General features: G+C 60.4%; 1 protein-coding gene across 3 annotated transcripts; it reads left to right on the top strand.

Moving 5' to 3' along the window:
- Window positions 1-26283, top strand: PALM (paralemmin). 3 transcript variants are annotated; one of them, XM_027085915.1, is made up of 10 exons: window positions 1-452; window positions 11589-11603; window positions 12511-12562; window positions 13035-13115; window positions 13314-13444; window positions 14985-15147; window positions 16785-16806; window positions 18231-18290; window positions 20721-20852; window positions 24168-26283. In XM_027085915.1, exons 1-10 carry the CDS (start codon window positions 16-18, stop codon window positions 24695-24697), a joined length of 1623 nt encoding a protein of 540 aa, XP_026941716.1. In that variant the 5' UTR covers window positions 1-15; the 3' UTR covers window positions 24698-26283. The 3 variants fall into 3 exon arrangements, with proteins under 3 accessions (XP_026941716.1, XP_026941717.1, XP_026941718.1); XM_027085916.1 differs by lacking the exon at window positions 11589-11603; XM_027085917.1 differs by lacking the exon at window positions 20721-20852.
- The last annotated feature ends 165 nt before the right edge of the window (window positions 26284-26448 follow it).

Raw genomic sequence — 26448 nt, 5'->3', positions numbered from 1 at the left:
GCAGGGGTGGGATGGATGGCGGCCAGGCTGCGTCCCAGGCCGACTCCGGACTGGCTCGGCCGGAGAATCAGCCCCGCGCCGAGATGGAATGAATGGGTCGGAGCGGCCGGAGGTTCCGGCGGGCCGGGCGGGCAGACGCCTGGCGACCGGGGCGCGGCGGCGGCGGCGGCGGCCGGCAGGAGGCGCAGGCGGGCGGCGGCGGGAGGCGGGAGCCGGCGGGAGGGGGCGCGAGCGAAACGCGGCGGCGGCGGCGCGCGCGCCCAGCCCACCCCCCGCGCCCGCCGCCGCGCGGACAATAAACAGCCGCGCGCGGGGCGATGCCCGCGCCGGTGCAGCCGCCCCCGCGCCGTTCTGCCCAGGCCGCCAGGCCTTAGCCCGCCGGCCCGCCGGTACTCCCCGCGCGCCCCCGCCGCCCGGCCTCGCGGACCCACGGACCTCGGCGGGGAGATGGAGTGAGTAACGCGCTCGGGCCGGGGGCGCCGGGGAGGCTGAGGCCCCCACTCCCGCCGCCACCGCGCGGGCAGGGAGGTGACACGGGGCTTCCGGGATCCCCGCTCAGCCCGGGAGGGACTTGGGCTGGGTCGTGCCCGACCCAGGCCTCCCCACGATTCGGCCCCGGCGGCCCACGGGTTCCTGGGGACTCGGGCGGCAGCGGCTGGGGGCGGCCCGGGACGCGCGCGCGGGTGGGGAGGGGATGCGCTGTGTCTCCGCCCGCGCTCGGCCCGCGCCCCCGGGGCAGGCCCTCGTCCACTTGGGGCGATGGGGCGACCCTCCCCACTGCCCCGGCCGGCCGTGAGCTCACTCCCCCACCCCCAGCCTGAGCTCGCCGTGCCCTGCACCCTGGATGCGCACCGGCCGGTCCTCCCTCGCCTGGCTGCCCTCCCCAAGGGCCTCAAGTGCTGTCCGGAGCCCCTGCTAAGGCGGGGATCCACCCGCCCGAAGTCCCGGCTTGTAGGGGGCTTTTCTCCAGGCTTCCGGGTCTGGGATGTGTGTGAGACCAGAGGACCAGGTGCTTTCCAGCAGGGGAGCTTGGGTCTCATGTCTTCCTGGGGAAAGTGTCCCCCGAGGTGGGTCCCCAAATGATGTAGCCAAGAGCCCGCTGGCCCCCGTGCGAATGCGGTGGGCAGCCTGGGTCTGGGAGCTTGGGTGAGGAGCTGCCGGGCAGCCGGTCCTGCACCAGGAGGTGCCCAGTGAGTGTGCCTGGTCGCTTCCCACGCAGGTCCTCTCTTCCTGGCGTCAGGGCATCCCCCCACACCCCCACTCCCACAGGTGGATGCAGGGAGGTTGTGGGGTGCGTTTACGTGGGCAGGGGGCTGGGAAGGGGGTGTCTGGTGTCCCGCAGCCCACCTACCCTGTCCCAGGGCCAGCAGCTGCCCCACTGTGGGCCGGGTCCCCACCCTGCCTAGGGCCGGACATGGAGGTCCAGCCAGCCCACCCGGCCCGGCTCCTCTGCCCTTCCCACTGGGTGTGTTTTCTGAGCCTGCAACTTTCCTCCAGGGATTCACCCGTGACCCGCCACACCCTCAGCTGGGTGGGAGCCGCTGCCTCCTGCCTGCCCCCCTCCCAGGAAGGCGACACCCTATGTCCTCTGCTTTTGAAAACCCAGACAAAGGCCCAGCCCGGCCCCGGGAGCCCAGCCAGGGGCTCAGGGGAGCCGGGGCCCAGACCAGTCTGCTGCGTTCCCCTCACTTGTTTATCTGCTCTTGGGGCCCAAGGGGAGCCTGTGGGCCTGCCCACAGCAGGCCCTAGGCAGGGTGTGGCCCTGGGGAGGGGGCTGCCTGGGGGAGGAGGGGTGAAGAGGGAGGAAACGCCCACTCAGAGCAGAGGAGTGAGATATTCCGATGGACCCCATTGTTTCCTTTCCAGCCCCCCTCTCATTCTCGATGAGGTTATGGAGGCCCAGAGAGGGGCAGCTGCTGGCCCATGGTCACACAGCACACGGAGGGCCCCCGGGTGCTTGCTGCCCTGCCCCCAGGCCTTCTTGGTCATGGGTCAGATATGGTGCTGTGGGTCCACCGTTAGGCAGGTCGCTGGCTTTTCTGGGTGCAGGCGTGGGACAGGACTTGGCGTTAACCGCCTAAATAGCCGTGCGAGATCTCCAGTCCCCAGCACTCCGGGGTGACGATGGGTGGGGAGAGGCTCCATCTGGTGCCGCCCTACGTGAACACCTGCCCAGGCTCTCCGTCCTTCTCCACGAGGGCAGAGCAGGCTCCAGGCGCGGAGGCAGCAGCCGCTAGGACGCAATCGTCCACCTCCTTCCGTTTCCATGGATTTTGCCATCACGGGAGATGGTGGCGGCTTATGGTGGTGCTGGAAAGTTTCTTTTAAAGAGACGTTTACGACTTTGACAATTTTTCGTTAATTTAAGGATTAAACGAATTTTCATTAACTTAAGAATGAAAGGATTCTTACGAGGCAGGCCGCGTGGGCGCTGGGTGGTGCTCTGAAGGTGGGACAAGGGTGGGGCCTGGGTGGGGGATCCGGAGCTGGGTGCATGTGCTATGGGGAGGATTTGCTGTGTGGCCCACGTGAGGGTGAGGTGCTTCTCCTCTGGGACCCTCAGGCCCCGGCTGGTAAATAAAGATATTTTAGCTGGGAGCAGCCACCTCAGATGTCCAAACCGCTCTCCCGGGTGAGGGGAAGGCTCAGACCCCGGGACGGAGCAGGAGAGCAGAGCAGGAGAGCAGAGTTGGGTCGGGACCTTCCCAGAGCCCTGACTGCCCTGAGGCCTGGACAGTTTCAAGGAGAACGTCTCCACTGGGTGCTAAGTGGGTTCTTAAGGCTGCTTTCACACTTGCGAATCTCCCTTTAATGAGAAGCAGAACCAGTTAAAAGGCAGCAGTACCCAGTGATAATTGAACTTAATAACAAGTTTTTCTTTTCATCGTGTATCTATTTTTTTTTTTTTTATGTTTTTACTCTGATGTGTGTGGCAGTGGCTTCTGGTTTTCTCAGTCTGGGTAACGATGTAACTTTATTTCCTTTGAAAACAAAGGGGTTGGATTTAAACAGTGAGTGGATTTGAAGGGAAGGGACAGGCAGCTGATACTAGAGGTGGTGGCAGGAATGCGGGAAGGTGGTCTGAGACGTGCAGGTGTGATTTATTTACTTAACAGTCATTGAGCGCTTGCTGTATACCAGGCCCTGTTCTGAGTGCTTTGTCCACGGGGACGGACTTGGTCCTTATAGCAGCCCTGTGAGGTGGGGAAACTGAGGCACAGAGAGGTGACGCGACATGCCTGAGGCCACACAGCCAGAAAGGGGTGATGTTGGCATTTGCTACTGGGCCATCCTCTTAGGTGCCAGGGAAGGCTGGGGAGGGGGTCTTTGCACATTCCTGTATCCAGGGGCTGTGGGCTGTGGGGCTCCCAGGTATCCTAACATCGGCTTTTCAGCCTGGTTGGCTGGCTGGGCTACACAGAAGGTGGCCTTTGTTGTGGTCTGGGCTCCTGGGGCCATCTGCCCTTGCATCCACCCCAGGGACCCCTTCTGTGACTGCTGACTTCGGAGTGGGGCATGGAGAGGGGGTTTCTCACCCCCCATGGGCCTCGGTCATACCACCCCCCTTCTCTGGGCCTCACTTTTCTCATCTGGTGAATGGAGACACGAGCCCACCCAGGCCCCTCCTGGGTGGGGTGCAGCTAGGGGAGGGTGGGTGCTGTAGGGATCGGGCCCTGTAAGGACCACTCACAGCTCTGTCCCAGCCCCATGGGGAGGGCCCATCTTCAAGGGCTTCGGGCTTTGATGCAGGAAAATGGGTTGATTTTCTTAAAGAGTATCACGTCACCTTTTTCCAAGTCTGGGACCTATTCCCTCCATCCTGTCTCTACCCAGGAAGCCTGTCATCTGTTTTGGGTTTTTGTTTGTTTGGTTGGTTGGTTGGTTGGTTTTGGCCACAACGTACAGCTTGCAGGATCTTAGTTCCTCGACCAGGGATCAAACCTGGGGCCCAGCAGTGAAAGGGCCGAGTCCTAACCACTGTCCCACAAGGGAATTTCCTCCTCTGTTCCTTTAAGAAACACTCCCTGGGCTTCCCTGGTGGCGCAGTGGTTGAGAGTCCGCCTGCCGATGCAGGGGACACAGGTTCGTGCCCCGGTCCGGGAAGATCCCCCGTGCCGCGGAGCGGCTGGGCCCGTGAGCCACGGCCGCTGAGCCTGCGCGTCCGGAGCCTGGGCTCCGCAACGGGAGAGGCCGCAGCGGTGAGAGGCCCGCATACTGCAAAAGAAAAGAAAAGAAAAGAAAAGAAACAGACCCTGCTGATCACCCTAGTCCTGTGCAGGATCAGAGGGGTCTGGGTCTGGAGGAGCCCATGGAGGGTCTTCTCTGAGGTGTGGGGAAGGTTTCCTGTCCATTCTGTCATGGACCTTTTCTGAGAAATATATTTAAGGGCTTACCCAGGCAGGCAGAAGGGTGTTCCTGGTGGAGAGACTGGTCTGTGCAAAGGACCAGAGGTGGGAAATGTGTTGGGAGAAGGCAGTGTTCTTTGGTTTGTGCTCTTGGGGCCAGGTCCTTCTGGGCCTACAGTGCCCAGCTGGGGAGCCCCAGGGAGCCATGGATGGTATCTGAGCAGGGGAGGAGTGAGGTTCTTACCCAGGCACCAGAAAGAGGTTCTGGCAGCAGAGGGTCCAGAGCAGGGAGAAGCAAGTCAGACCTCAGCCTGGACAGGGACAGTGTGAGCAACTTGGGGAGAAAAGCGAGAGCCGGGGGAGGGGCGGCAGGACCTGATGTCTGGGTCGGCGTCCGCTGACTTCAGAACTTTGTGGTGGTCAGAGCTGCCCACAGGGACGGTGTCCTGGTCAGGGCAAGATGGCCCAGCCCCTGCATGTGCTGGGAGGCTAGAGTGCACCCTGGCCATGCTTCAGAGGGGTCTCCATGCGGCACGAGATGGCTGGGTGGAGGTCATGGTGCCTGAGGAGTGGAGAACTGGGCTGTGGCGTCTGTCTCCTGCCAGACAGGTTTCAAGCAGAAACTCAGGGCAAGTCAGAGCCCATCACTGGACCAGTCTGGACTGGGACAGGTACTGGGAGGCGAAGCCCAAGCCAAGCCCCGTGGTGGGCAAGACACACGAGGACCAGAGTGAGGGCAGGCCTGGGAGCCCAGCCTGGGCGGTGGGGGGAGGGCAGCTGGCTTGGCGGGAGGCTTCTGGTAACACTTGTCAGGGAGCGGGCAGGTGATGACCAGGTCAGTTTGTGTTCAGATCCTTCTGACCCGGGAGAGCCTCGGGGCATGGCTGGCAGGGCCTTACAATGCCCCGTGGGGTGGGCAGGACCCCAGCTCTGGCCCCAGCAAGGCCCTTGGTGAGAGGGCCAGCATTTCTGCTGTATCTATGTATATCTTTATTCTTACCAGCTTTTTTGAGATATCATTCACACACCACACAATTCACCTATTTAAAGTGTACAATTCAGTGTTTTTCAGCACATTCAGAGTTGTACAGCCATCACTGCTAATTCCAGAACGTTCCATCAGCCCCAGAAAACCCCGTCCCCGTCAGCAGTCACTCCCCACCCCCTCCCCAGCCCCTGACAACCACGAATCCACTCTGTGTCTGTGGACTGGCCTGTTCTGGACGTTTCCCATCCATGGAATCACACACTGTGTGTCCTTCTGTGTCTGGCTTCTCTCACTGAGCATCGTGTTCTCAGGGTCCATCACGTTGTAGCGAGTGTCAGGGCTTTGCCGGTTTTCAGGGCTGAGTGGTGCTCCCATGTTTGGAGGGACCACATTGTGTTTATCCATCATCCGTTGATGGGCATTTGGATCGCTTTATATATTAATTTGTAAGTCACGTCCGAGGTGGTTGGGGCATGTCCTCTGTCCTTTCTTGGACGTGAGGCGCCCAGGTCCTGCTTTAGATAAATGTAAGATGTGACAGTGAGTTTCTTTAAAAAAAGGACGTGATCACAGTACAGATGGTCCCTGGGGGTGGCAGGAATGTGACAAGGGTGGGGAACCCTTAGGTGGGTTCCTCCACTGGAAATGGAAGGACCCTAATTGATGTGCTGGCCCAGTGGACATTTATTGAGTACTTGCTGTGTACCAACTGTTGGGGACACGGCAGGGACAAAAAGAGACAGTCACTGTCATTGTGGAGAAATCAACAAAATAAGTTAGATGATTAGGTGTTTCCTGATGGTGAGGGCTAGGGGGCGGTGTTGGGAGGTGCTGGGGTTAATTAGGGTCAGAGGAGGCCTGAGTGAGGAGGTGACATCTGAAGACAGGCCCGAGGGAGACAGTGAGCCCCTTGGAGACCCGGCAGAGAAGTGCCCCAGGCCCGGGGACACGGTCAGTGCAAAGGCCCTGAGGTGGGATCGTGCCTGGAGCAGTCGAGTGAGGGGTGGGAGGGACCTTGGGACTTTGGGGCTGGTCTCTGCTGCTGGATTTGCCTGAAGCCGGAGAAGGGCCCGCATTCATTCCCTGCTGCCCCATCCTGTTGTGAGGGCCCAGGGCAGGGTCCAGCTCACCCCTCCCCATCCCAGGTTAATAGGCAACAGATTTGCTCCCCTGGGTCTGGGACCTGCTCCAACCTTGGTCCCCACCATGGGGGTGGAGATGTCTCTCTGCCTTGAAGCTTCTAGAAGGCCCATGCCTCATGGGCTGTTCACCTCACCAATGACAGCCGTGTTCCCGGGGGCCCACTCGTGCTGAGTGCTGAGGGGCTTCGAGAAGGGGGATTCCTTCCTGATGAGGGGAGAGACCTAGGAAGGCTTCCTGAAAGAGGCAGCTGTGTTTGAGCTGAGATTGGAGGTGGAGGAGAGAAAGGGGAAGGCAGGGAACTGGGGAAGGGTGAGGGACAAACACAGGGGCTTGAACTGCGTGCTGAGAGGCTGAGGTTCACTCAGGGTGACAGGACTGCGGGAGGGTCTGGAGCGAGGAAGGTGCTGGCGCTTAGGAGGAACCCAGTCTGGGGCTGGGAACCAGCCTCCCCCCACTCCATCCCCCACCCAATGGGGGAAGGGGCCGCTGGGCTCCCTCTCACCCCCCACACCCGGCACCGCGTGACTCTGCCTCTCCCCCACCCCCCCCACCTGTGGCCAAGGTCGTTGTCAGCTGTTTTCTTTCAATCAGCACAGGAATGTTCCAGCGCTGGGCTCCTCGCCTGTCTGGGCTGGGACCCCCTCATTCCTGCTGGAACTGCCCAGGGGTGGGCTCTGGAAAGACAAGTGTCACCCACACACACACCGGCCTCCCACCCCCCCCCCCCCCCCCCGGTCCCTCCTGCCCGCTGGGTGACCTTGAGCCGGTTGTGTAACCTCTCTGGGCCTTTAAAAAATAAACGCCCGAAACGCTGAGGCCTCTGCCTGGCTCGCTGGGTTTGGGTCTCATTAGCTCATCTCCTGGAGCAGGATTATCTCACGCGCTCCCAGCCGACGCCCTCGCCGAGTCCTGAGCCGCCCACAAGGCTGCTCGAGCCCAGAATTTTCTCCATGCGCCATAAAAATAATCGCGCAAGGACCAGACACCTGCGCGTGCTGATGATGGTGGGCGTCCTGACGGAGGGCATGTCCCTCCACCAGCAGCTGCGAGCTGTGGCCCATTGCCCAGAGGAGCCGGTGCAGGCTCAGAGACGCTCGTGGCTTGCCCCGGGTCACACAGCCAGCGGAGGCAGCCGCCACGCTGCGCTAAACCCTCCCCATGCGTTTTAGCCAAAATTCAGCTTCTGCGCCCAGCTTGTAAAATCTTTTGTAATCTGGCCTCTGCTTCCCTCACTGAGCCCAAGTGAGCATCTCAACCATCCCACTGACCACCCCTACCCGCGCCAGACCTCAGGGAGACCCTGCGCTCCGTGTGCCCGACCCTGCCTGGGTCCAGGTCCCCACTTCACCATTTAGATGCTTTAGTCCATTCATTGATAAAACAGCCATAATTATCCCACGTGACTCACAGGATCTTCAGGAGATTGGACGCTTAGCAAATGTGTACAGACCCCGCTCCTCCCCAGACTCAGTTTTCCCTTTTGTAAAGTGGGGCTGAGACCCGCCCGCGGAAGATGGTTAGCGCTGGGGAAGGTGCTCCTATTGTATTGCTGTTTTATTAGGGTTCCATCGTCCTATTTTGTTTTACTTTTCGGATTTACGATGCTGAACATTATCTTCGCTTGACCTTGGCTGCCTCACACCGAGGGCGGGTTCAGACCCTTCCCGGGTAGAAGCCCCTCCCTGCGCAGACGCACCTAAAACCAGAACGGGGAGCCCTCCCCGCTGCAGCAGGGGTCGGGGAGACCCTGTTATCCATCCAAGTCCCACCCTGTTTAGGCAGCCCCTGACGCCCGAGGCCGGAAGCCCCTCAGGCCCCCGGCGCAGGGCTGGGGACTGGAGATGCTTGGCGCCGGCCCCACCCCCGCGCGCCTGCAGGCCTCGGCGTTGCCATGGGGATGGCGCGGTTGCCAGGGCGACCGCCTCCCGTGGGCCCAGCCATCCATCACCAGAGGCGGCGGCCGCGCCCGGGGCGGCTCTGGCGCCCCCAGGCCTGGGGAAGGGCACCTGAGTGGGGCTCACAGCCTGCGCCCCTCGGGCTGTCTGGGCTGAGACAGCCAGGCGGATGGGGAGGGATAGAAATTCTCTGCCTGGTCCGGCGCCTCTCCTTCGTGTGTCCGCCTGACCTTCCCCTGCCCTCGCTTGGCCCGGCAGGGACTGGCCGCCCTAGCGAGGACACTGCCCGCCTTGTCTCCAACCTGGAAAGCTGACCTCACAGCCATCCCTGTGTCCCTGTGTCTGGCCCGAATGGCCACCTGCCTGTCAGGGTGGGGACCCGGCATTAGGCGGCTTGGTAACTCTGCCCGCCATGGCCCTATTTGCACTAGGGTCTCAGCTGCTATGCCCCCTCCCCCAACTCTGCCTCCTGCTTGAGTGGGTCCCTGGAGGCCGCGCTGGGGCTAGGAAAGGGGAAGCCCTGTGGTGTGGCCTGGAGCTGGGCAGTTGTAGTTTGAATCCCAGCTCTCACTTCCTAGCTGTGTGACTTTGGGCAAGTGACTCGCCCTCTGTGGGCCTCAGTTTCCAGCTATGGGAAGCGTGTAGCAGGCAGAGGGAACATCAAGTGCAAAGGCCCTGAGGTAGGGATGAACTTGGTGCAGTGCAGGCACAGCCAGCAGGTCCTGGTGGCTGGAACAGAGTGAGCGGGAGGGAGAGTGGAGGGCGCCAGGGCAGGGAAGTGGGTGTGGGCTGGGCCTTGTGGTATTTTGCAAAGGGTGGTGGGAGCCTGGGGGACTTGAGAGCAGGAGAGCGACCGGTTTGGATTCTCATTTGGAGAAGCTGCCTCTGGCTGTGGGCTGTCAGGGGGGCAGGGAGGTGGCAGGTGATGGTGGAGGCCTGGGCTGGGGTGGGAAGTGTGGCGTCTGCAAGAATTGAGGAAACAGGCCTGTGTGGGGAGCTCAGGGGGTGGCACCCTGCCGGCGTCACACAGGGTGAAGGGGCAGACCCAGAAATCCAGCTGGCCTGGCCCTTCAGGAAGGGCAACTGAGTCAGATAGCTGGATCAAGCCTTTCTTGAACTCCACCCAGCTGAACCCAGCCTCCCTGAGGAAGGACGGGGGGAAACTGCAGAGGGTGCAGCTGGTACTGCTGGGCCCCTGGGAGGGGAGGAGGTGCCTCCTCGGGAGGGAGGAGCTGGGTGGGGTCACCTGGCTGGGGCGTGGGAGCCTGATGACTTCACCGGTCTCAGCAAGGCCAGGAAACCACCGAACCCTAGTGGGGCGGCCGGCTGGGGCACTGCAGCCCGGGATGGATGTCCACCTGGCAGCCGCCCGGCGGGGGGTGGAGGGGAGGGCGGGGGCGGGAGCTTGGGGCGGGGGTAGACCCCGAGCGCTCTGCGACTTGGGGCCTGTTTCCCTTCCGAGCCACAGCGGGTGGGAGACATACAGGAGCGTCCGGAGCTGGGGTGTGCTGATGGAGAAACCGAGGCCAGACCCACAGGGTCTGTGGAGGCCTCGGGGTGGCCCTGATACAAGGCCAAGGAGTGGGTGGGGCCCAAACACGGTCTGTAATTTCAGTGCCTGCCGTGCCCGCGAAGATAAGGGGCTCGGGGCAAATGGGGGGACAGGTGGGGGGTTGTGGCTCCCATGCTCAGAACCCCTTCGTGCCCGCCAGGCCCTCGCCCATGAGACGGGGCGTCCAAGAGTGGCCCTGTGGTCACTGGGGATTTGAGGCGGACGGTCCCAAAGCCCCCCGCTTGGGCTCGAGACCCTCCGCCCCCCACCCCCCTTTTGCATTGTCACAGCGGCCCTGGACGCGTGAGGTTATTCTGAGGCCCGTTGGAGAGGATGTTCTGGGCTTCAGGGGTCCAGTCATTTCACTGCACCTACTGTGTGCAGCTTCCAGACCGGAGACTGGGAAGGGAAGTGTCAGGTTCTGAAAGCTCCTCTTCCCCCACCAGGTGGGGAGGGGGGATGCAGGAGAGCAGGGATGACTCATCCTCCAGGTCCTGGGCCTCCTGCTGGCCCCGTGCCCCCCCAGAAGGCCCCAGAGCCTCAACAGCATGAGGTCCTGTCCCTTTAAGGGCACCTGACATTTATCCAGCTCCTACTGCATACCAGTTTAAGGCTAAAACTGCACATGGATGGGGCAATTCCCCGGTGGTCCGGCGCTTAGGACTCAGCACTTTCACTGCCAGGGTCCAGGTTCAATTCATGGTCAGGGAGCTAAGGTCCCGCGAGCTGTGCGGCGCAGCAAAAAAATCAAACGTACAAAACGTGGATGGGATGAGAAGGGAGCCTGGGGTTGAGTTTCAGCTTTGCTGCTTTTTTGCTGTGTGTTTTTGGGAGGCTCACAGCTGTCTCTGGGCCTTTTGGAGTCCTGGGAGACTCCAGGTGAGGCGAGTGTGAGAAGCGCCAGAAATCCCAGGACAGCATCGAGGACTTTGCCGGCCAAAGGTTGTGGGGTGGGGCTTCAGGGTCCTTCCTCCCCCAAGTGTCCCTCCCAGGGCTGGAGAATGCTGAGGCTGAGGAGGGGGCGGTCTCGGTCAGGCTCTCCGTCTGAGCGGAAAGGTGATACTGCTCTTCCTGAGACACTCTTCTCCAGGCTTTGATTCCCAGGGAACTCCTATGAATCCTCAGAAGCCCAGCTTCAATGCCCTTCCTAGGTCTCTAGACTGGGCCTCACTCCTCATGTCCCTTGGCCCTGCCCCGAGGGGTGGCAGGAGGGTTTGTTGGGAGGAATTAATGCGGGAATAAGGCTGCTTGGAGGGGACTTCCCTGGTGGTCCGGTGGTTGGGACTCCCTCTTCCAATTGATAAGTGGAATATTTATAAATGGAATGGAATATGTATAAATGGAATATTTCCTGCCATATCAATAAACAAAGGATGTCACAGTCATCAACGATTGCAGCCCTCCAGCGTGAGCCGGTGAGCCCTCAGGAAACTCAGGGCTAAAAAGAATACCTGCCATCTAGCAGCCGTCAGACTGCAGCCGCTCCCTGCGGTGAGCCCTGAGGAAACTCAGGATGTGGCAGGATACTGGCCCCAGAGAGCTGAGGTGCACATCAAAGGAATGGTTTCAGTGAGCCCAGACTGTTGCATCTTCCCATACACGGAAAAGCGCTAAACTCCTTAACTTGAGATATCTGATTTTCTTTATCTTTTATTTTTTTAAAGGTTATTTTACGACACGTAGGTTTTTTTAAAATTTATCTTTGGCTGCGTTGGGTCTTCGTTGCTGCGCGCGGGCTTTCTCTAGTTGCGGGAGCAGCTACTCTTCATCGCGGTGCGCGGGCTTCTCATTGCGGTGGCCTCTCTTGCTGCAGAGCACGGGCTCTAGGTGCGCGGGCTCAGTAGTTGTGGTGCACAGGCTGAGTTGCTCCGCAGCATGTGGGATCTTCCTGGACCAGGGCTTGAACCCGTGACCCTTGCATTGGCAGGTGGGTTCTTAACCACTGTGTCACCAGGGAAGTCCTGGTTTTCTGTAATTAACTATAATCTTTTGACGTTCCCGACTACCTGCCCTTGTTGCAAAACTCCTAGATGTCCTGGCTTCCCCCCTCGCCTCCTCGGAGCCGTTTCTCAGAGTTATCTGAAGCTCTGTCTCCCGGGCTGCAGTCCTCATTTTGCCCCCAATAAAACTTAATTCCCGGGCTTCCCTGGTGGCGCAGTGGTTGAGAGTCCGCCTGCCGATGCAGGGAACACGGGTTCGTGCCCCGGTCCGGGAAGAAAAAAAAAACCAAAACTTGCAACTCTCACATTGTGCATATATATTTTTTTAAGTCAACACGATGCAGGGGGTGAGGGTTCCATCCCTGGTTGGGGCACTAAGATCCCACTTACCTCCTGGCCAAAAAACCAAAACGTAAAACAGAAGCAATATTGTAACAAATTCAATAAAGACTTAAAAAAAAAAAAAAAAAGGCTGCAGGGAGAGGAGGCTTGTGCCTCTGAGGGGGGTGGGTAATGGCCCTATGCCGCGGATGGGAAACTCCGGCTCACCCAGCAGGAAGACACAGGGTGGGGATTGGAACTGGATCTGCCAAAAGCAGGGTTGGGGTGGACCCCCTACCTCACTTGACCTTTTCTGTCCCCCCAGGGTCCTGGTGGCAGAGACCACGTCCCAGCAGGAGCGGCTCCAGGCCATTGCAGTGAGTTTTTCCTGGTCCCGAGGATGGTGTGGCCAGTGGGGGCAGGCTGGGGGGACCTGGGGTCTCAGGGGCTCCCCACACCCAGCCTGGGGCTCCAGGACGCAGAACCCCAGTGTGGAGTGGGAAACTTGAGTGCCTGCTGGTACTTCCCCACAAAATGAAAATGTCGAGATCCCCTTAGTCTTCAGAACGTGGACTCTTAGGCCGAGAGCCCTCTCAGAGCCCCTGGGCAGCCCACCTGCAGGGGAGAGACTGTGCTGGCATGTGGGGGGGGGGGGGGGGGGGGGGCCAAGCGGGGGGGGGGGGGGGGGGGGACGGGGGGGGGGCAGGAGGAGGGCACAGCCTGGGGCATAGGTGGGGGGGCCAGTGGGATGCCATTTACAGAAAAAGCGGGATCCGTGTGGGCAAACACTGGGCGTTTGTGGGGTCTCCGCGCCCCACGCCCGCCCTGACCGCGTGGTCCGTCTGGCAGGAGAAGCGGCGGAGGCAGGCGGAGATCGAGAACAGGCGCCGGCAGCTGGAGGACGACCGGCGGCAGCTGCAGCACCTGAAGGTCCGGGCGGAGCCTCGGCCAGGGAGGGGGCGGCAGCGTCCAGGGACCCCGGCCTTGGCCGGAGCAGGGGGGCAGGAAGGCTGAGGTGACCCCTATTCTGATCCCAGTCCTGACTCAGACCCTAACCTGACCCTGACCGCCACCTCAACCTGACCCCAGCCCCGACCCTGACTTTGACCTTGGTCCCCACTGTCCCAGTCCAAGGCGCTGCGGGAACGCTGGCTGCTGGCGGGGACGCCGTCCTCAGCCTCGGAGGGGGACGAGGACATGAGGAGACAGATGCAGGAGGACGAGCAGAAGGCGCGACTGCTGGAAGAATCCATCTCTAGGTGGGTGGGGCCGCGGCAGCCGCGGAGGGCTCGGTGAGATGCCCAAGGAGTGGGATCCACCCGCGGGCCCCTGTGCCCGGGTGGAGGGGGCGCTGTGGGAGGAGCCTCCCACCCAGGCTCGGGGAAGAGGGGTGTGCTGCCTGTGTGACCCCTCCTCCTCTCCACCCCGCAGCGGGGCGTGAGGAGGCAGGGCGACGGTGCATCTCTGAGCGTGGGAGATGCGGCCTCCCCCTGGGCTTCCTGGCGCCAGCCCAGCTGGCTCTTCCCGGCGCTGATGGAGCCGCGGAGGCACTGCAGCTGGGCCTGCAGGAAGCCGGGGGAGGGGGCAGGCCGGGGAAAGTGACCATCGCCCTGGGCTGGGACAAAAGGCCCGGAGGAGTTTCCGGGCAGGCAGGCCGGCGGCCCAGGCTCAGCTCCCGGGGCAGCGGGGTCATGCGGAGGGAAGTGACAGCCAAAATTCCAGTGTCCGCTGGGCCAGGGAAGGCCCTAGAGGCATGGGCCAGCCCGCCAGCCAGCGGACGCTGAGGCGGGCCCCGCAGTGGGGACCTTGGGATCCTGTCTGGATGTGTTTCATCTAGAAGAAAGTGGGAGAGTATTGGCTGGGATTCCCTTCCCCAGGCCTCAGTTTTCCCACCTGTGACCTGTGTGCCCAGATGGAGGCGGGGCTGAAATGGGCCCGGGAGAGATGGTAGGGACTGAGCAGGCCGAAGGCTCTTGCGGGTGGGATGGAAGGTGGATGGGAATCACCGGCCACCGGGGGCTGGGCCAGGTGGTCTCCTGCCCCTCCCACCCTGCTGGGTACAGCCCTGTGCCAGGGGAGGGCCTGCCCTTGAGCCCTACTGTGTGGCTGGCTTTCGGGGGCCTTGGCTTTCTTCCTGACGGGGCAACCCACTCCTCGGGTGGTTCCGTCACCTGCATTTTGCCTGCTCAGTGTCCCCACTGGACACCTCCTCCTGGAAGCCCTCCAGGCTGACCCCAGCTGTGTCTAGCCTGCCAACCTGGGCTCACTTTGTTAGGGGGCTGCAGACTCACCCGCGGTCTGTCCTGAGTCTTCAAGGAGAACGTGACCCCGGGTGCTGAGTGCCTTTAACGTCTGCAGCCCAAAGGCTCAGGCAGGTGACACTTCAGGCGGGATTGAATATGCCTGTCTTGTTTTCACTGGGTTTATGTGCACCATTATCTTCTAATACTTGGAAAGTAACATGGTTTTTCCAGTTTCCCTGGAGAGATGAAGATTCCTGTAAAAATAAATGTATTTGAGTGGGAAAAAGGAGAGTCTGTTGGAAGCAAAAACAGGAGTAAGCAGTGGCACGGGCGGTGCAGGGATCCAGGGACCAGCCGGCCCCTGGGTTCGGGTCCCCGCTCTGCGGCCTGCTGGCACTGCTCCAGGACTCCATTTCCCCTGCCATGCGCGGGAAGGAGAACACCTCGCAAGGTCGTTAGAAAACATCCAAGTTAAGGAAGCCCTTCTGGGATGTGCCGGGCGGTGCTAGGCACCGTAAGTGCCCGGCAGGGTGTTCACCTCGTGCGCCCTCCCCAGGCTGGAGCAGGAGATCGAGGAGCTGGAGAACGCGGATGCGCTGCCGGCTGCCGCCAAGGAGAGCCCGGCAGCCCCGAGCCCTGCCCGTACCCCCGCCCCCGCCCCGGCCCCACGCCCCGCCCAGGAGGACCAGAGGGCCGAGGCTGTGCTGAATTCTCAGCAGGTAAGAGGTTCCCGGGGCGCCGCCCTGCTGGCCCAGATCCAGACGCCCTCGCCGCCTCTGGGGCTGTGGCCAGTGGTGCATCCAGATCCCAGCCTGGCCACTTCCCAGCTGCGTGACCAGCATGCTTTGCTTTGCCTCCCTGGGCCTCGGTTTCCCTGCCGTGCGGGGGCGTCCTGGGGGGGGTCAGTGAGTCAGTGGAAAACCAGCATTTCGCGGGTAAAGGGTCTTTCCCTGCTTGGCATCTTTCTCACGTTCGTGAGCACAGCAGGCATCACCTGTCTAATCCCCACAACAGCCCTTTCAGGTGCGAGCAGCGTCCCCATTAGATGGAAGGCAAAGACTGAGGCCCGGGGAATTCCCTGGCGGTCCAGTGCAGTGCTTCCACTGCAGGGGGCACGGGTTTGATCCCTGGTCAGGGAACTAAGATCCCGCATGCCACGTAGTGCAGCCAGAAAAAATAAAATAAAAAAATGAAAGACTGAGGCCCAGAGGGGTTGAGAGACTGGCTCAAGGCCGCACAGCTGAGGAGTGGTCTTTCCTGGGCTCAGCCATTGATTCCCGGGTGTGACATCCAACCAGGTTCAGGTGAAACCAGACCCTGGAACTCTGGACCCCGAGCTCGTGGTTGCCACAGTGTGTTAAGGCAAATGTAGAAGTCTCCCAACCACCTTTGTTGTCTTCAGGACTCGGGGCTGTGGGACACGCCTCCTCTGCCCCCATCCACCCTTGTTACCCCCACCCCAGATGAGCTGCAGCTGGGGAGACATCCCTGCTGTGTGCCCCAGTCCTTCTCCAGCTGCTGCTCTGATAGCTTCAGTCTGGAGCCTACAGACCTACCCTCACTGTTTCCCAAGGCTTGGTTGGGGCAGACCAAGAGGACGTAGACCCAGGCCCTGGCCTCCCTGAGCTGTTGCTGAGTGGGCAGACGGGCATGATCAGGCAACTGCAAGCACAGGAAGGTGGTCGGACCTATTGTGGGGGAGCATGGCGTGCTGTGGAGTCCCCAGTGAGGTGTCTGATTCATGGGAGGGCTGGGCAGGCTTCCCAGAGATGGGTTTTGAAGGTTGAGTAGGAGTTCTCCAGGCTCGGACTCGAGAGGGGGTTTTCCGTGAGGTTGATTGAGCACAGACTGCGTGCTGGAGTGGTCTCTGCCCTCACGATGCCCACCTCCTGGCTAGGTAAGTAACATGGTAACCTGAGGGACAGTCCAGGATGGGGTCGGGGAGCCACCTTTAGGTTGGGTGGTCAGGGGGCTGAGCGAGCAGCCAGCCAAGTGGAAATCCAGGAAGGGCCTTCGAAGCGGAGGGACACTGCTCATGTAACAGCGAGGAGACCAGGGACGCTGGCCAGGGATAGGAGGAGGCAGGAGAGGCCAGTGGGTAGGTCTCCGCTGGCACAAGCCCTGGGGCTCACCAGGAAGGGTTGGACTTTGGTCTGGGAGCTCTGGGAGCCCCGGGAGGCTTCTGAGCAGGTTGGGACCTTTCTGGCTGTCTGGGGGATCGGTCCAGGAGGAGACAGCCCCTGTGATGGGGTCACCTCTCAGCCAGGCCCTCCCCAGGCTCCGGCCTCGGCAGGTGGGACACTGGTCATGTGGGAGGGGGCGCCGGCACCCCTGACCTCTCCGTTCTTTTTTGCAGGCCCCGGTGGGCACGCCCAAAGGTACGTCTTCGGGAAGGGGCGGGCCGAGCCCCGGCGCCCTCTGCTGGCCAGATGGGGGATGGCAGGCAGGGGAGGGTGACTTTAAGGTGCTATTGTTGCTAAAAAGTAAAAATAATAGCACAATGACTCGCATTGTCATTGTTCTCAGCGAGCCCCGACTTTGAGCCGGCCCAGTGCCCCTTAATATCATTTCATCGAATTTTCACAACATCCCTGGGTGGGGCTGCTGCAGCACCTGTGTTACAGGTGAGGAAACTGGCTTTGCCGGGGCGTGTCTGGCTGAGGTCTTAGCCCTGGGGTGGGTCCATCCTGTCCACGCGGCGTGCCTGGCCTTGGCCGGCCCTGCCCCTGTTCCACACCCCCTTGCTCTGGGCTCCAGGGCAGGTGGGTGGGCTTCAGTTTTCGCATCTGTAAAACTGGATTGGTGGGGCTGAGACATCAGGGTCCTGGCTGTCCTGGAGATAGTGCGCTAGGGTCCTGGGACTTCCCTGGTGGTCCAGTGTTTAGGACTCAGCACTTTCACTGATGGAGCCCGGGTTCAGTCCCTGGTCAGGGAACTAAGACCCTGCAAGCTGCGTGGCACAGCCTTAAAAAATAAGTAAAACAAAATGTCAAATAAAATAAAAAGACAGTGGTCCCACACACACAGGTGCAGAAGACTGCCGTCCAGGAAACAAAGAAAAAAGCCCCCCCCCCAGATTTATTACAGGTATATAGTGTACACATCTACAAACACTTCACATGTTCACATGACATTTAAATACATACAGTTAGCTGTAACCGTTTATTAACTATATTACTAAGTATATTAAATTTCTTTAACATGTTATATTTTAAAATATATATTGAGCGTCTCTATTTCTGTGTGTAAAGGCATGGAAAGAGCGCCACCAGCCAGGATTGGAGGTGGTAGCCAGAAGTGTCTTTGGCCTGATTTGTCATGAGTTAATTATTCATGAGGAGAGAATGTCTCCTTGTCTTACTGTGGAATTAAAAATTAATAATTAAAAAAAAAAATCCATGCAGGCTTCTCAGGGATTTTGTGAAAATCATTTGGGTCAAAGAGATGGGCAACGGACTGTGGGGCTGAAGTGTGTTTTCTTTGGGGGGAGCGATCCCATGTGTGTTCGGGGGTTCTGGGCATGCACACATGTGCGGAGGGGTCCAGCTGCATGCACGTGTTAGGGGGAGGATCCAGGTATCTGGGTGAGTGTGTGGGAGGGTGGTCTCAGTGTCTGGGGGTGTCTCCACATGCCTGAGCGTGTCCACGTGTCTGGAGTGTGTCCATGTGCCTGGGGGGATTACCACGTGCCTGGGGGGAGTCCATGTATCCGGGGGGTGTCCACATGTCTTGCACGGGGGGAAATCTGTGTGTTTCCTCATCTGAATCTGTCTCTCTCTCTCCCTTTTGCCCCCCCGAGCAGAGAAGCGAATCTCCAACACCCCCCTGAGGACGGTTGAAGGCTCCACCATGATGAAGGCTGGTGGGTTGGCCCCAGGCTCAGACCCATGTCCAGCCACTGTCCTGGGCTGAGTGTCAGCCCTGGGGGGCCTGGGGGTCCAGGTCAGGGGGCCAGGTCGGATGCAGACGCGCCCTCAGCAGTACCTGGTGGGGGCTGTGGTTATGGGTGGGTGGCTGGACCAAGGCCGCAGCTCTGAGCCTGGGTGGGGCCGGGCGCCCCCTCTGCTTTGGCACATCCGTCACAAGCCAGCTCAGCTTCCCCGAGAAGATGGGCCCCCTCGCATGGCGTTTCTAACCTGATGCCCCTCCTGGCTTCCATCCCCCAACCTCGCCGCTCGCTCCTGGGGCCCGGGAGGAGGGAGGCGGGCACAGGCTCGCACGCTTACTGCAAACCTTCCCTCCTTCATCATCGTCGGCCCACCTTGGGAGAGGGAGTGAGCACCCTGTCCCTGGAAGTAACCAAGCAGGGCAGTCCGAATTAGTGCTCAGCGCTCTACAAGGTCAGGTTCACATCCCTGCTTGATCACATGACGGCTGGCACCGGGTTGGGGGGGGGGAATTGTAGTGACCTCGTGCCCAGGGCCCAGCACAAACCCAGTAACGAGAGTGAGCAGAAGTCAGGACGAACGGCAGAACCTTGTTGCTGCTGTCCCCGAAGTTAGTTTGGAGGCACAGAACCAAGGGAGGCAGCGAAGACCAGGGCGTGACGATACCGGGGGTGGCCGACAGAAGGGGGTGTGCCAGTTAGAGCAGCCCTGCCCAAGAGCAAAGCCAGAGGCCCCCAGCCGGTGACCTTGAGCAGTGCACAACCTGCCCAACTGTATGTCTGATGGTGGGGTGTCAGGCTTCAGAGGGATGTGGGATTACAGAGCATCCTTCACCCACTTATTCATTCTATGATGCTTGCTGAGCACCTGCTGTGAGCCAGGCAGGAGAGACGCAGCCAGGAGAGCAGGGGTTCTGACGGGAGTGAGAGCCTGTATGGTTAACTTACAGAGAGGATACAGCAGAGCACGGGGAGCTGGAGAGGGGACCATTTGAATTAAAGGGCTCAGGGGAGGCCTAACTTAGGAGGTGACATTTGAACAAGGACTCGAAGTGAGGGCGCGAGGCATGCAGGTGGGGCGGAGGTCACACCAGGAGGGCGCACCGCCAGTGCAAAGGCTCTGGGACAGCACTGCGCCTGGCGGGTGGGAAGGACCGCGCGGAGGCCAGTGCTGGTTGGAGCAGCCTGAGTGAGGCGGGGAGGGGGAGGAGATGAGGGCGAGGAGGGGACCGGGCGGGTCAGGCCATGCTGGGCCAGGGGTGGGGGTGGGGGTGGGGGGTGGCGTGTGAGCCCTCAGGGCGGCTGGCAGAGCAGGGACGCGCCCCGCTGCGTTCTCACAGGCGCCTCCTGGCGGCTTCGGGGAGAACAGGCCGTGGGCGGCGGCGGGAGACAGGGCGGAGGGGACGGCGGGGGTCCGGGAGGGGTGGGGGAGCGTGAAGGTGGGGCGTAAATGGTGGAGGATGGCGGGTTATTGTGTGGGGGATGGGGGGATGATGGCGAGGGATGGTGGGGGGAAGTGGTAGGGATGGCGGGGAGGGGGAAGGATGGTGGGGGGATGAAGGGAAGGGATGAAGGAGGAAATGGTGGGGCAGATGGTCCAGGAGGACTGTGGGGGACAGTGGGGAGATGGGGGAGGGCCGGGGAATGGTGGGGGCGGATGCAGCTCTTCTCTCCCCCCCGCGCAGGGGCTGCGGAGGCACGAAAAGTGGGCGGGTTCTGGGAGTCCTCAAGGCAGCACCCAGGAATTTGCAGATGGACCGAGGAGGGGGTGTGGGAGTGGTGAGAGAGGGAGGAGGGAGAACGGAGGTGTCCTTGTGAGAAATGGGAGGACCTGGGAGGGGCAGGTTGGGAGGGGTCTTGGCCGTGGTGATGTGGGCCCCTTCATGGAGGAGGGCTGGGGACCCCAGGCAGACGATGTCTGCACAACGGGGTCAGATGCTGGCTGTTGAGCGATGGCCTTAACGGGTTGTGACCGCATTCGCGTCCAGAGGGAATCATCCCCTCTGCACAGTGGAGCAGATGAGAATATCGATATATCAGTAGTCGACTTAGACGTGCAGCACAGAGAACGCGGCAGTCCAGAACATCGTGGGGCGCGAGCTTGCTCACCCGCGTTCCAGTCCTGGCTGGAGTGGGCCAGGGACGCCCCTGAGTCACTGGGACAGTTCAAGACTTTGCAGACGGGGCGGGGTGGCCGGGGTGTCCTCGGATCCCCAGCACAGGAATTCAGACCCCTCGCCCACGGGACTGGGGAGCTAGGGAAGGACGCTGAGCTGGGGGGCGGGCCGCGTCGAGGGCACCTGCTGCTTGGCTGTGCGCTGCCGGCTCCCCTTCCTGGCTTGGCTGCAGCCGGCGGGGGGCACATGGGCAGGTGGGCCGCAGCGTGACCCGTGCCTCTCGTGCCAGCCATGTACTCGGTGGAGATCACGGTGGAGAAGGACAAGGTGACAGGGGAGACCCGGGTGCTGTCCAGCACCACCGTGCTCCCCCGGGAGCGCCTCCCTCAGGGCATCAAGGTCTACGAGGACGAGACCAAAGGTACGCGCCCCGCCCCCGCCCCGCCCCCGCCCCGCCAGAGCCTGAGGCCCAGTCCTCCCTCCATCCAAGAACCCACCTGGAGGCGTGGCCAGCGCCAGGCTGGGCTGGGGAGGCCCATCCTGAGTGGCGCCTGCTGTCCTGGGTGCTTCCCGGCCAGAGGGCCCAGCCCTTCAACCCCGATTTCACAGATAACTCATTTAAATAGTTACTGTTGTAGTAAAGGCTACAAAAAAAAAAAAAAGCCCAGAGGTGCGGAGGGGGCCGAGTGAGGGTCCAGCAGTGCGGGGAGGGGGCAGAGGAGGTGAGAAGGGGCACAGTGGGCGTGGGGGAGCAGTGCGCCTGGTGAGGACACAGCATGTGCAAAGGCCCTGAGGTGGGATGGAGTTTGCTGGGCTGGGGAATCGAGAGGAGCCCATGCGGCTGATGCGGAGTGTGGAGGGGGATGGTGAGCCTTGGCGGGGGTGGCAGGGGCCACGGTGCTGAGATCTGGTTTGGTTTTTAGGGTTCCCTCTAGCGGCTGGGAGGGGAGCAGGCTGTGGGAAATACCCACAAGGAAGCTGGGAACGGCAGGAGAGGGCAGCCTTCTGCAGAAGCTCCTGAGTGCCTGCCTCTCTCTATATAATTCACAGAACGTAAAATTCACTTTTTTTTTTTTTTAACTAAGGAGAACTTTCCTTTAAACTGTGAAATCTGTCAGAATTTAGACAGCCATCTCGTAAACATCTTGGCACTTAAACTTTTGTTTACTTTCGGCATGACCTGACCGGGGAGGGGAAATTTGGGGCAACGTTTGCTGTGATGCCAGGGATAGAGGCAAACCTACCTTAGTAAAGGTAACATTTTAAGAAGATGTTAAAAGTACATTTGAAGTCAAGGCAAACATTTGCTTTCTTCAGGACATGGGGTCCCCAGAGCTGGTCCCTTGAGTCAAGTATAAAATTAGCACAGCGCAGCCTCAGGGTCCATTAGTGAGTCTGTACATGCTGCCCTCGTGAGACTATGGAATTTGGAGAGAGAGGATGCAGGACACCCGTACAATTCAGTATACAGCTCAGTGGGTTTTGGAATATTCACCATGTTGTACACCCTCGCGAGCTGATCCCAGAACATTTCTGTTCCCCAGATAGAAGCCCCACCCCTGCCCCATCCCCACCACGGCAACCACGAATCCACTCTCCATCCGTGGATTTGCCTGTTCCGGACCTTTGCCGTCTATGGAATCACACACCGTGTGGCCTTTTATGTCTGGCCACTCTTACTGAGCATTACGTTTTCAGGGTTCATCCATGTTTATATTTTATGGCCGAGTAATATTCCAGCGTATGGATGGACCCCATTTTGTTTATCGAGTCATCAGCTGATGGATGTTTGGAATGTTTCCACCTTTCGGTTTTATGCTGTACAAGTTTTCGTGGGGGCGTATGTCTTCGCTTCTCTCGGGTGATACCTAGGCACGGAACTGCTGGGTCACGTGGGGACTCTAGGTTTAACCATCTGAGGAACTGCTGGGGTGTTTTCCACAGTGGCTGCACCATTTTACTTTCCCACCAGCCGTGCGTTAGGGTTCCAATTTCTCCACATCCTCAACAACCCTCATCATTGACCATTTTTAAATTGTTATTATTATTATTGCCATCCTAGTGGGTGTGAAGTGGTATCTCACTGTGGTTTTGATTCCCAAAGCCCCGTGTTCTTAGAGCTTCAGGCCTCTGGGATATCCAGGATGCTATCAAAGGGGTCTTGTCACAGCCCAGCTCTGCTGTAATTTGGGGGCATCGACCCAAGTAGAATCCCAGCTCCAGTTCTCACGGGCTGTGTGGTTCCCGGGCACGTCCCAGCTGCCCCATTTCCTGGACAAGGGTGAGACCGCACAGGGCCAAGGAGCAGAGATGTCTGTGCTCACAGAAGGTCCTCACCTTGGCCGCTGAGCCCTGCCTGGCCCAACCCCTGGGGATTCAGGACCCGCCAGACTGGACTCTGTTGCTTAGCAATGGGAAGGTGATCCGTTTCCATGGCAACCAAGGGCTCGGATTCCTACCCTGGGGCAGTGGCCAGTGGGAAATACCTAGCTTGGGTCTGTGTGACCTGGGCACACCCCACCCTCTGGGCCTCGAGCCCAAAGTCACTGCAAGGCCTTGATGCATGGACGCCCCTCCCCAGGGATTTGGAAACTGAGAGTGGAAAGCACTTTCCTTCTGGCCAGAAGCCAGAGACTGGCCAAGCCTGAACCTTGGCCTGGGAGGAGGCGAGTCCCGGGGGTGTCCAGTGTGTCCCTCCCTCCATGCTGAGCAGCTGGGCAGCTGTGTTTCTAGAAGGGCTGTGATCTGAGGCTGGCATCAGACCACAGCTGGGACTCCTCCCGGGTGCCGAAGTCCGGTCCTCAGAGACTGTAACACAGGTTAGAAAATGACACATCAGCGGGACACGGGGGACAAAAGCCGGAGAGATTGGAAAATACACTTAGCAAGCTTAACTGCACACATAAAACTCTGCCCAGTGGAGAATACACATTCTTTTCAAACAAGGGTGGAGCATTTTCGGAAAGTGACCATGTCCTGTTACAAGGTTGTGTCTCACACTCTGTTTTCCTGGACCACAGTCCCCCGCTCCCCCAAATTGAAAAACGCTCTTCTAAATAAATCTTGGCTTAAAGAGGCAATCAGTCAAAATGGAAATTATAAGATATTTACACTTGAAACAGAATGACATAAAGTAATCCATGAACTGCAGCCGAAACAGAGCTCAGAGGAAAATGTATAGCCTTTGGGGCATTGACTAGAAAACAGGAAAGATGGGTGAATGAACTAAACTTTAATTCAAGATCGTCCACATGAGCTCAAGGAAGGAGGAAATCAGAATCCCCGCAGGTCCTCATGAAAGGAATGCCTAGACCGGTAGAAAGAGCAGGGTCCGGCCGCAGCCGGCTGTGTGACGTGGGGCTCGTTAACTACCCTTCTCTGAACTCCATTTTCTCCGTCTTTGCGACGGAAAAAAACAGACCTACTTTGCAAGGTAATCACCTGGGAGCAAGTTGACTGGGGAATAGGGAAATGCTTCAAACTGCGAGACAATAAAATCCCGATTCATTTATTCTTGCTTGGTTTCTGACATGCTTTTGTGCCTATACATTTTCCTCTGTGCACCAGTTTGCCTGTGCCCACAGATTCCCGTAGGAGCTTTGATTGTCAATTGGTTCCAAAGGTGTCATTTAGTTTATGATTCCCCTTGAGCCTAGAGGTGGCTCTTAGCCTTGCCAGGCCTCCCCTCCTGTCTGGGAACCAGCTCACTCTCTCCTTCTCTCCCCCCACATGCCAGTGGTCCACGCCGTGGACGGCACGGCGGAGAATGGGATTCACCCGCTGAGCTCCTCTGAGGTGGACGAACTCATCCACAAGGCGGACGAGGTCACGCTGAGCGAGGCAGGGTCTGCGGCCGGGTCAGCAGAGCCCCGGGGGCCGTCGGAGGAGGCAGTCCGGACCACGCCGTCCAGGCGGGAGATCACTGGAGTTCAGGCCCAGCCCGGCGAGGCCACGTCAGGCCCTCCTGGCATCCAGCCAGGCCAGGAGCCCCCGGTCACCATGATCTTCATGGGCTACCAGAATGTGGAGGATGAGGCTGAGACCCAGAAGGTGCTGGGCTTGCAGGACACCATCACCGCAGAGCTGGTGGTCATTGAGGACGCGGCCGAGCCCAAGGAGCCCGCCCCGCCCAACGGCAGTGCGGCCGAGCCCCCTGCCACCGAGGGCTCCAGGGAAGAGAACCAGGTGGGGCTCGAGGCCCCTGCCAGCGACCCCCAGGACCTCGACATGAAGAAGCAGCGCTGCAAATGCTGCTCCATTATGTGACCCACCCGGACCCCCAGACCCCGGCCCCGCCCTCCACACCAGACACCCACACGGCCCGGCCCTCCTGGCGCCCGTCCACCCTCCACCCACAGTCACGGGCCCAGGACATGCTGTGTCTTCACACGTTCCTTCTGAGTTTTCTTTCACCGGAAAGAGAGGGACAGGGGTTCCCCCCTCCCGTCACCCCCCCACACACCCTAAACCACTGAGCCGTGTACCCACGCCTGGTAGGAGAGACACGGACACACCCGCTTCTCCCCAAACGAGGGCCCCCCCATGTCACGGCAGCTCCACAGATGCAGCTCTTGCCCACAGCGGTCCTGGCTGGTGTGACCTGGAGCCTCCAAGCAGCCCCAGGCCAGCCCACCTCCCTCTGGGCCTCCTGCCTGTGCCTTCCTGCCACCTCCAATGAGGTCCCTGAGGGGACACCCTGCCGGAGAGGGGTCCCGGGAGCCAGGGGTTCTGGGGGCCTGCTCTGTCTCCGCTCAGCCTCTGGAAGTGGGGGGGGCGTTCCCTGGCCAAGGCGCTGGGTCCAGATCTCGGGCAGTTGGGCTGAGGCTGTGCCTCTTTGGGGAGCCCAAGCTCGAGGTCTTGGAATGGAGTACGGGCCCCGCTGGACACCCCAGCCTGATGTGCCCCTCCCCCCAATGCTCTATGTGGGCGCAGCCAGTGGACGATGCAACCTGGGAAGGGGGAGCCCTGAGGATATGCCACCCACTCAGGAGGGCCGTGACCGCTGTGCTGTCTTCTGGCCGGGCTGGGCCGGGGGTCTTCGAGCTGCCTCCTGAACAAGGCAGGGCCACGTGAGCCCCTTTATGTCCTGAGCTCCCACCCCCTCTGGGCCCTCCTTCCTCCTGGTGCTAATTCAGGGACCCTGGGGGACTGCCCCTGGCCTGGCCCCTTCTCCAGCCTGCTTGGACCAGGGTCCTGGGTCTCCCCACCCGTACCCCAGAGATCAGGCCCACCGCCAGCTCTGCTGGGCTTGGCTCATTCTGGGCAGTGGAGGGGGGCACACCACCTGGGACAGGGAGCTTCCCCTGGGTTGCAGCTGGAGACCCCCATTTGCTTCCCAGCCTGATGTGCGCCTGCCCCCCTCTCACTGGAAGCGGTGAGGGGCGAGGGGCTCCCCTCCTGGGGGCAGCTGACACCTAGATGTACAGACACATCTCCCTGGTTGCAGCCACACTCGTCCCCAGAGGCACATTAGTGCACCTGCTCACAGGCCCTCTCGTGTGGGCTGTGGATGACCAGGCCCCATCTCGGCCCCTCCCCTAGGGACCTGCAGCCTGGTGCCCAGGGCCCAGGCCGCCTCCCACCTCAGCAGGGTGGGTGCAGGGGCCGCCCTGGACCTCAGCCTGGGTCCCCATCTCGGCTCTGCCCCTGGGTGGCTGGGATGAGAGGCCCTCTCTGAGGTGACCCTGAGCAGTGGCCATGGAACCCCCCCTTCCTCCTCGACTCCACCTGAGTCCTCGAGCTGTGAGCCTCCGCTGAAGTGCCCTTGCTGCCCGCTCTGCTTTCAATGTGTGATGAGGCCCCAATGTTCTTGACTTTCCCAGAGACGCAAATAAACAGTGTGAACAGCCCCAGGGCCTGGAGTTCTTGGATTTCACCTGCGTGGGGAGGGTACGGCCAGGCCAGCGGGTAGGGCGCCGCCGGTGTAAGGCTCACAGAGCCCAGGGAGCTGGTTTCTCCTGTCTGCGGCCCACGCATCCCTCAGACTCACCCCAGTGCTGTGGGTGAGGGAGTTGGTG

The sequence above is a fragment of the Aethalodelphis obliquidens genome, unplaced genomic scaffold (assembly GCF_003676395.1).
Source record: "Aethalodelphis obliquidens isolate GAN/ISIS:26980383/991018 unplaced genomic scaffold, ASM367639v1 scaffold53, whole genome shotgun sequence".
Lineage (NCBI taxonomy): Eukaryota > Metazoa > Chordata > Mammalia > Artiodactyla > Delphinidae > Aethalodelphis > Aethalodelphis obliquidens.
This window is presented reverse-complemented; position numbering and strand designations above follow the sequence as displayed.

Excerpts from the sequence above, each read along its gene's own strand:
- PALM (XM_027085915.1), top strand. The coding sequence starts at position 16 with ATGGCGGCCAGGCTGCGTCCCAGGCCGACTCCGGACTGGCTCGGCCGG. Across the intron at positions 12,563-13,034 it reads AGCGGCTCCAGGCCATTGCA|GAGAAGCGGCGGAGGCAGGC; the intron begins GTGAGTTTTTCC and ends TCCGTCTGGCAG. Across the intron at positions 20,853-24,167 it reads CTACGAGGACGAGACCAAAG|TGGTCCACGCCGTGGACGGC; the intron begins GTACGCGCCCCG and ends CCCACATGCCAG.